At 47.3% G+C, this 10000-nt stretch overlaps 1 protein-coding gene across 1 annotated transcript in view; it reads right to left on the bottom strand.

Annotated features, from left to right (window-relative positions):
• The window catches only part of LOC100330916 (uncharacterized), a 109972-nt gene that overhangs the window by 5601 nt on the left and 94371 nt on the right, over window positions 1–10000 (bottom strand). Inside the window, 14 exon segments of the mRNA NM_001442874.1 lie at window positions 53–179; window positions 1446–1528; window positions 1608–1740; window positions 1980–2029; window positions 2115–2252; window positions 2605–2775; window positions 3991–4203; window positions 4543–4663; window positions 5166–5293; window positions 5391–5521; window positions 5605–5696; window positions 6005–6198; window positions 7265–7390; window positions 8464–8588. Coding sequence (NP_001429803.1) covers window positions 53–179; window positions 1446–1528; window positions 1608–1740; window positions 1980–2029; window positions 2115–2252; window positions 2605–2775; window positions 3991–4203; window positions 4543–4663; window positions 5166–5293; window positions 5391–5521; window positions 5605–5696; window positions 6005–6198; window positions 7265–7390; window positions 8464–8588 — 1832 coding nt within the window.

Below are 10000 nucleotides of genomic sequence, written 5' to 3' on the forward strand. Positions count from 1 at the left end.
TCATCTGTAAATGCTGGTGTTCTGTCAGTGTGTGTGTGTGTGAGATTCTCACCAGGCAGCTGCGTGCGTTGGCGAACAGAGCAGCCGGTTTGTTGAGGACGCTGGAGAGGACCGAGTAATCTGCCTGACCCACGGCACTGAAGTATGATCTGCAGTTCACCGGCTGGACATTCTCATAGCTGAACACACACACAAACACACACACAAACACACACACAAACACACACACAAACACACACACACACACACACACACACACACACAGGGGAAACATGCATCATAATGAATGTTTACTGAGTCTCTGCAAAACATTCTACTGACCGGTTCACCTCGTCATGTCACATATAGTAGAAGAACACTTGTAATTCCTGCATGCTCCCTCATCAGCAACATTTATACTAATATGACAGTGACCATCAGTTCTTCGTTCTCTACATCTAAGACAAACACACCACATCAACAGCCACACACACTCGCTAGCCTTGATGGTGTCTTGTGCAGAGTTCGAGCCACAACATCTTGTGACTGGGGTGCCTCAGAGCTCTGTACTAAGACCGCTTCTCCTCGTTTACATGAGGTCACTTGGGTCTGGGATCCAGAAACATGGCTTTTGCTAACATTGCTATGCTAACAACACCCAACACCTCTCATTATATCCAGACGCCCCAGCGATTGCTTCATGAATATCAGCATGTGTGAGAGTTACTCTGGCCGGGTGAGGGACCATCACCGTCAACTCAACCTTGTCAAAACTGAGCCGCAGGTAATGCTGCATCCTCAGCACCTCCTTACAGCACAACCAGTAAGCCTCAAGTGATTCAGGTGATTCTGGAATTTATTGACCATGTAGCTGCAGTTGCCCGATCCTGCCAATTTGCCGTACATAACCCCAGGGAGATCAGACCCCTTCTGTCAGAGCCTGCTGGTCAATTGTTTATCCAGGCTTTCGTCTTATCAAGGCTGGACTACTGCAATGATCTTTTGGCTGGCCTCCTAAACTACAACATCAAGCCTCTGCAGCTGATCCAGAACAGAGCATGTCCCACCTTTATTCAGCCTCCAATCACTGCTCAAATCTAATTCAAGGCTTGTCACTTGCCTGCAAACCAATCGCTGGCTCTTTACATGGATCTTCTACATCAGGCTTGTGTGCCCATCAAGGCTCTGGACTCGGCTACCCAATGTCACTCTGTGGCCCCATCCCACGGCACAAAATCGATTGCAAGTACTTTCGTCTTTAACATCCCATCCTGGTGGAATCTGTTCTGTCAACACTTAATGGACGAGCAATAAGACTTACTGGTAATCCCTTTCCTGTTTTCCCTATTTGTCTGATTACTATTACCTATTTGTCACACACATTTTCATGGGGTCGAGTGAGCTGAACTGCTGCTGTTATCCTCAGTTGTATCTGCTAAATGGCTAATCCTAGTGTTGTTCCTCACCTGTAGTAGAGTAGCACCTCTGCAGGTAAATCAGAGAAGCTGGACAGAGGCTCGTCTTTCACATAGTTGTTCATGCACATGAGCTGAAAACAGAGAGACAGGGGTCAGGGGTCAGGAGCTCAGCTGTGACCACATGTGCACGCAGTAAAGAGTGTGCGGTACCTGACTCTCCTGCAGCTGCACCTTACTCCGGCCGGGTCTGTGTCTGCAGGATCTGACCATCTGCTTCACCTTCTGTGTGCTGACCGTCTGCACTGACGTACAGCTGAAGCCCTGCAGGACAGGCACCGACAGCCTGAACACACACACACACACACACACACACACACACACAGACACACACACACACACACACACACAGACACACACACACACAGACACACACACACACACACACACACACACACACACAAACACACAAACACACACACACACACACACACACACACACACACACACACACACACACACACACACGTTTGTTAGATTGTGTCTGCAGCGACAGTAGACAGGTAACCTCTCTGAGGGACTTACTCCTCTGTATCTTGACTGACACTCGCCACTGAGCTGAACAACACCAGAGCCTGCAAAACAACAACACAACACACAGTGAGCACACACACACACACACACACACACACACACACACACACACACACACACACACACCTGCTCCTGCGTCCACTGCTTCTGGTTGATCAGGCTGAGGTTCACAGAGCCCTGTGGAGCCAGCAGCACCGGTGGGATAGAGCTGGCCAGCTGATCCGGAACGTTCTGCAGAACTTGTGTGACATCGATGGACACAATCTGCAGAAGGACAGCAGAGAGCATTGGCCATAAGGAACACACACTGCAGAGGAACACACACCTTGGAGGAAACACAAATCCCAGAGGAACACACACCCCCAAGGAACACACACTCCTGAGGAACAACCGCCACCCCAGGGAACACACACCCCTGAGTACACACACACCTTGGAGGTAACACAAACCCTAGAGGAACACCAACCCCAGATGGAACACACACACACCGCAGAGGAACACACATCCCAGAGGATTACGCAACCCTTTGAGGAACACACACCCCACAGAGGAACACGCACCCCAGATTGAACACACACCCCCGAGAAACACACACTTTCTGGAAAACTAGTCTCACCTGCATGACATACACCATCTGCAGAACCTGCGGTGCCGTCACCATGTTGCTGATGAATGTGGGGTTCTGGGATACGGAGAGCAGTGTGGAGGGCTGGATGCTGGAGAGTGTGTCTGACGGAAGACCTTTGACCAGCGTGCCGAGAGCCAAGAGAGACGAGTCGCTGTCGATCTGGAAACAACACGCGTTACACACTCACTGACACACGTTACACACTCACTGACACACGTTACACACTCACAGACACACGTTACACACTCACAGACACACGTTACACACTCACAGACACACGTTACACACTCACAGACACACGTTACACACTCACAGACACACGTTACACACTCACAGACACGCGTTACACACTCACAGACACACGTTACACACTCACAGACACACGTTACACACTCACTGACACACGTTACACACTCACAGACACACGTTACACACTCACAGACACACGTTACACACTCACAGACACACGTTACACACTCACAGACCCCAGATCTGCCTGATCCAGAGCTGCCCAGAGCTCTTCCTCTTCCATTTTCTTCATGTCTCTCCAAAGCATTACATCATACCATATTATTATTATTCACTTGATTCTGATTGGTCATTCATACAGTGTATGTTATTCAGGATGACGACCGCTGAATAACACAGACTCATCTGCGTACTGCTTATCATCTAGACCGTCAGTGACTATGTTCACACACACACACACACACATATATATATATATACACATGCCAGTCTGCTTTGTCCCTGGTTTTGCCTGTTTGGCGCCATCTTGTGTTAGTTTAGTGTTAGTGTTGTCTAAATGTTAGTGTATGCTCCATTCAGCAGTTTGTTTCTGTCAGTTTTGTTGTTAATTGCTGTATTTAAAGCCCTTCAGTCCTGTACTATATTATACAACAGTGTGTGCTGTCATCATGACAGAGTTAAAGAAAGGAGTTATTAATATCTGTCATGTTTAGAAATGTGTTGAGTTTTTTTTCTTTGCGTTAAACCAGGAGTCAGCAAACTTGTTCTCGAAGTTCTGGTGTCCTGCAGATTTGAGCTCCAACCCTGATCAAACACACCTGAACAAGCTGATCGAGCTCTTACTCGGGAGACTTGAAACACTCAGGCAGGTGTGTTGAGGCAGGTTGGAGCTCAACCCTGCAGGGCACCGGACCTCCAGCACCAGGATTGGTGACCCCTGTGTTAAAGAGTAAGTGGGGCAGATATACAGGGGGGCTAATAATGCTGACTCCCGTAACGGATTTAATTAATTTAATTTAATACAAATGTTATTTTACTCATTTTAATATTGAGCTCCATAATCAAACCTGTGTATCAGAAGTGTGCAGTTTTCTGTCAGCTCTGGGTGTTTGTTGTCACACTCACCACATAGTTGGACTGTATGAGCGTCTGCACGATGGCGTCGGCCTGGCCCTGACTCCAGCCGTCCACAGAGCTCAGCGTGGCCAGAGAGCTCCTGATAACAGCGGGCGGAGCGGCGCTGATCTGGCCCTCCGTCAGCCCCACGCTCTGATTGCCCAGCAGCTCGATGGTGTTGGAGGACAGCGAGGGCAGATTATCTGTGAGGGCAGCCGTGATCTGGGTGGAGGAGAATGATGGAGCGTCACACTCGCTTCAAACCACTCACATTTAAACCAACAACCACTCTGACACACTGTGATGGAAATAACCGAGGAGCAACAACACTGTTTATAGCCACAAAACACACCTCACTGAGTGTGAGTGCATGGATATATACATACAGGTCTGTGGTTCTGTACATACAGGTCTGTAGCCGTGGTTCTATAGATAGGTCTATCATGGTTCTATAGAGACAGGTCTACAGATGTTGCTCTCTAGTTCTGTGATTATGGTCTGCCACTGCAGGTGAAATGAGGAATGGAAAAGGCAGATGGAGTGACGGATTGAATGGGTTACCTGAGGGTTCTGGGTGCCGTTGCAGTACATGTTGATGCTTTGGATGAGACGCAAACTGTCTGCTTCACCGAGAGGCTCAAACGCCACGGCAGGGATATCACAGAGGAACTGCGGTGGCACACTTTACACACACACACACACACACACACACACACACACACACACACACACACACACACACACACACACACACAAGTGATTATAATTATTATGTATTAGATAATCAGATTCCAGAACCGGATGTGTTTAACTAGAGTACGCTGCTGCTGAAACACTGGGGATCAGATTACAGTACTTCATGGTTTACATGATTATCCACATGAAGGCAGCGAGTTGTTCAACATGAGCTGATTTTTCTTAAACATCTCTATACTCTCATTTAAACTGTTGTTTCTGATAAAGAATGAAGATTGTTTTTGTTTCTATCACAAGATTATCCTGCGTCAATAAACATGATGTCCGTAAAGACGTAATCTACGAGATTATAGACCTGACTACTAATGCTGGAACCTGATTCGGAATCAGTAATCCACCAAACTCTGCCAGTTCTGTAGGATCCACACCAGCAGATGACAGCTGTATCACTGTGTGTGTGTGTGTGTGTGTGTGTGCGCTCGCCGTACCTCATGGGATTAAAGTACTGGTCCAGGATGTAGAGCTGTGTGATGTAGTACTCCACTACGCTGGACTGGATGCCCGCGGTGCTGTTGAGCAGCTGAAGGTTTCCCGGGTCCTCTAAGAACACACCGATCTGCAGAACAACACAGAAGCACAGCCGCTGGAAAAACAGCACTCGCTTGGGTATGTGTGTGTGTGTGTGTGTGCGTGTGTGTGTGTGTGTGCTTTACCTGGTCAGACGACACAAAGGAGTTGAGATCGGACAGACTGACGTAGCTGATGAAGACTCCGATGTAGCTAACAAACCAGTCTGTGGAGTTCAGCTGAGGATCGGCTGCGTTATAACACCGCGGAGAACCATCTGCACACACACACACACACCATTAACATGCAAACACACACACACCTCGTACACATAAACCTAGACAGGGTGCAAACTCTCACCATTGCTGAGATACTCCTTGATGGAGCTGTACACATCCTCTGGGCTGAAGTTAGTCTCAGAGTAGTTGTAGTTTTTTCCAAGTACTGAAATACTACACACACACACACACACACACACACACACACACACACACAGGTCAAACGTCTGCGACACAATAACAGCTTTAACAATCGATCATCAAAGTATTGTTTAGATATGCACTTCAGTTCATTCAGGAGGGTTGGGGAGGGGGTTGTGTGTGCATGGAGATGTGGTGTGTTTGTATGCATGTGTGTGTTTGTGTGTGTGCATGTGAGGAGTTGTGTGTATGCCTGTGGAAGACCACTGGAGGAGGGTGTGTGCATGGAGATGTGTCTGTGTGTGTGTGTGTGTGTGTGTGTGTGTGTTGTAAGCTCTTACAGTTTTCTGTATGACAGGCAGGAGGCGCTCTGGAGCTCTGCGGGGCTTATAAGCTGTAAGGTGAGCAATGGCAGGTATCTCAGCAGCCGCAGGTCAAACCACTCGTTCACCTCAGACGGGCCGTTCAGTTGCAGAACTCCAGGCCAGACGCAGGTCAACACCTGACGGGCCAAAGCCTGCGAGCCCAGCGGCGCCTGTGCGGGACACAGCGATTAATACAAGAGCAGAGCGCTTTCTAAACCTCCCACCCCATCATCACACACACACACACACACACACGAGATATGGTGTGCAGGACGTCTGATTCAACATCTGTACAGGACAAGTGTGAAAATCACCACAACTGGCTGACTGGAGCGTGACTGATGAAGTGTGTGCTGCTCTGTCATTTCCTTTAGGATGGACAGAAATGAAATAAACTATAGAGGATGCTTTAGAGAGCTCAGCGGAGAGACTTTACTGCTACTGGAACCATGATTTGAGGAGTTAGTCCTCACATATAGTCTGACAGAGCAAATAGTGCGAGTCTCTACATGTGTGTGTGTGTGTGTGTGTGTGTGTGTGTGTCCGCAAGGCTCTGGAATTCAGTGGTCTAACAGCTGTTTTCTAACTCTCAGTCATGATAAAAGGGTCGTGAAAATGTGTGTGTTATATATGTACAGTTGAAGTCATTATTCGCCCCCCTGAATTATTTTTTCCTCAATTCCTGTGTATCAGAGAGCAGATTTCTCCAACACATGTCTGATCATAACAGTGTTAATAACTCATCTCTAATAACTGATTTATTTTCTCTTTGTCATGATGACAGTAAATAATATTAGACTAGATATTCTTCAAGACACTTCTATACAGCTTACAGTGACATGTAAAGGCTTCACTAGGGTAATTAGGGTAAAGTTAGGGTAATTAGGCAAGTCATTGTATAACAGTGGTTTGTTCTGGAGACTATTGAAAACAAATATAGCTTAAAGGGGTTAATAATATTGAGCTTACATATTAAAAACTGCTTTTATTCTAGCTGAAATAAAACAAATCAGACTTTCTCCAGAAGAACAAACATTATCAGACACACTGTGAACATTTCCTCAATCTGTTCAACATCATCTGGGAAATATTAAAACAAGAAAATAAATTAAGGGGCGAATAATTCTGACTTCAGCTGTATACGAGACTGCCAGCAAATGAACACAGAAAACTATATACAAGAAGATCTGGTGATAAAGCTCTCAGTCACTCTTACAACCTCAGCTCAACACCCACCGTCTGCAGATACACTGCCGTCTGGTTGTACGCGCTGAGCAGTTCACAAAGCCCCGATGAGCTCCCGACGGCTTGAGTAACATTCAGGAACTCACTGAGCTCTGATGGAGACATGGAGCTCAGCACCTGCAGGAACACAGAGGATTAGGAGCACGCATGTACACACACGCACGCACGCACGTACGCACACACACACGCACGCACACACACACACACACTCACTTACACACACACACACACACACACACACACACACACACACACACACACACACACTGATGATTATGCAGTCAGTGGGCGTGTCCTGGAACTCCGCCTTATTTGACAATATTATTTTTTGTTCAGAGTCTGGATGGAGAAAATCATCCAGCACAACAGCACTAAAGGCATCTCGACACAGCTGATTTAAGGAGAAGCTACAGCGGGTTTGTGTTATTTGTGGTGTAAATATGGTGAAGCTGGAAGCATTAAGTTATGAATAATCAGGAGGGTGGAGCAGCACAAGCATCAGATGTATGCGTTCCCGTGTTAATCACTCGCAGGGAGATTTTAAACTCTCGGAGTCTCACACCAAGCACACCGCGTCATGTCCTGTCTTAATAATAATAAAGTTGTAAACATGTTCTCATTCAGTGTCTGTCTGTGGCAGATATACAGCAATGATGCATGCCGCAGTGTCGCTTCACGCTGGAGAAGACTGGTGCATCTCATTCACACGGGCGTCAGCGTTAAAGCTTTCCATTCACTCTGATTGGGTGACGTCAGGCGTAGCTGAACTGCATTGTGGATCCGTCAGCGCTGCTTCAGTGGTGTTGCTTGCTGCAAAAGTTGGGACTTACTCAACTTTTCAAGCACCAACAGAAGCGTCAGCCAATCAGATCGCTGTATGCAAATACACCAGCTCAGACAGGCCGATTGCTGACTAATTTCATTGGCTGATGCTGCTATGAGGATCGCATCAGCCCAACTTCAGACACGCCCTCTGTCAAGCGCTGACGCTGAAGCCTCGTGTGAATCAGGGTCAGTCTTTCATGAAACTCGTCTTCTCTCTCAGCCTCTAATGTTGTTGTGTTTAGGAGTCGAGCGGCAGCAGCGTTACAGCTCCACCTACTGCAGCACGCCAGAGTCTCCAAAATACAGTATACCGTCACTCACACAGCTGTTAAAAGACCTCAGTTTGAGCTAGACCTCTGCCTTACCTGTGTCCGGCTGGCCTGCGGGATCAGGGACAAGACACTGCTCAGATCTGGGAGACCGAACTGCTGGAAGGAGGACCGGAGGAACAGGAGGAAGCTGCCGCCGGTGTAACAGCGCAGAGGAGAACCTGAAAGAGACACAACACAACGCATGTCTGAAACTTCACTAACAGCGCTTCTGCAATATGCTAAAGCTTTGGAGACGTGTTAGTTTGCCTCCTGGTCTGAGGAGAGAAGCCGCGTCTCCTGCAGTGTGTAACTATAGCTCAACCTTTTGCCCATTCTGTTCCTTCACCCTGTCAACAAGAGCTGTTCATCTCATTTCCATCAACAATAAGATCTGTCGCTCTGAATCATGAGGGATAACGCCAGTAAAGCTGCTAATCCAGCATCTCAGCGGCCTGTACCTTCAGCTCTACCTGCGTCTCCTCGGGCCTCAGATATGGGCAAACGAAGCTCCCAGACGACAACGCAGCTCTCAAATCTGAACCTTTCTCCTCTACACAATGATCTTGCAGAGATATCACACGCTGTGTGCTGGCTGACGAGCTGTCAACAGTGAAGCAGAGCTTTCTGATACACCGAGCACAGTCCAGGCCCACGTGACCGATATGAAACACACAACTAAAGACAATCTTGAATGAGCTGCTCTGACGAGGTCCCCAAGATTCAAGAGATCGTGGATTTTCATGGAAGACGACTGTGGGGATCTTGAAGCTAGATCATGGTGAAATAATATACCAGTTGTGGGGATACTTGAGAACATATTTACAGATTATCTTGTTTGCTTTGAGCTGGATAAAGAAACTAGGTTCCTCTTCATTTTCATTATCACTATCCCAGCAGAGCAGAACACAGGTCTTGCAAATATGCAGACCCTTTCTCAATGGCTTGACACATTTTCCCCACCATTTTTCAAAACAGTCAACACAGAGGTCATTGAGCAGTCCAAACTCCATTGTTTTAGCTATGGTAACCAAACAGAAACCATCTGTTCCTAACTATTAAAAACTACCAACATCAGTATGAAATCACTGAAGCACCGGTTTGATGCTGTGTTCACACCAGACGCGGAACGCCCGGATAAATCGCGCTATTCACTCGTAAATTTCCGCGTGAACATTTGAGTTTACTTGCTTCATTCGCCCGTCAAATCCGCTTCAATCGCGGGTCAAATTCACTTCAAAACAGACGCGGATTCGCGTGATGGGCAGGGCTTCTGTCTGCTCTGTGACTCTAGCTTCATAGCTAAATGGCTAACATGGATTTTATGAAGAAAATAACAGTGTTAATGTGCACGTCAAACGCGCAAACGCTCAATTCGCCTCGTGCGTATTGTGCTATTCGCACCGCGCCATTCGCGCAATTTGCGCCGCAGGATGTCTATTCGCACGTTTGCATTGACTTAACATGTAAATCACTCGCACTTGACGCGCGTGCCGCATCTGGTGTGAACGCAGCATAACACTTCACACAAATCTTCAATTAGCAATCAGTCTGCAAACCTTATAAAACAGTGGCAGGTCTGTGCTGTTCTGTG

Source organism: Danio rerio, chromosome 1 (genome assembly GCF_052040795.2).
Source record: "Danio rerio strain M-AB ecotype USA chromosome 1, GRCz13ab, whole genome shotgun sequence".
Lineage (NCBI taxonomy): Eukaryota > Metazoa > Chordata > Actinopteri > Cypriniformes > Danionidae > Danio > Danio rerio.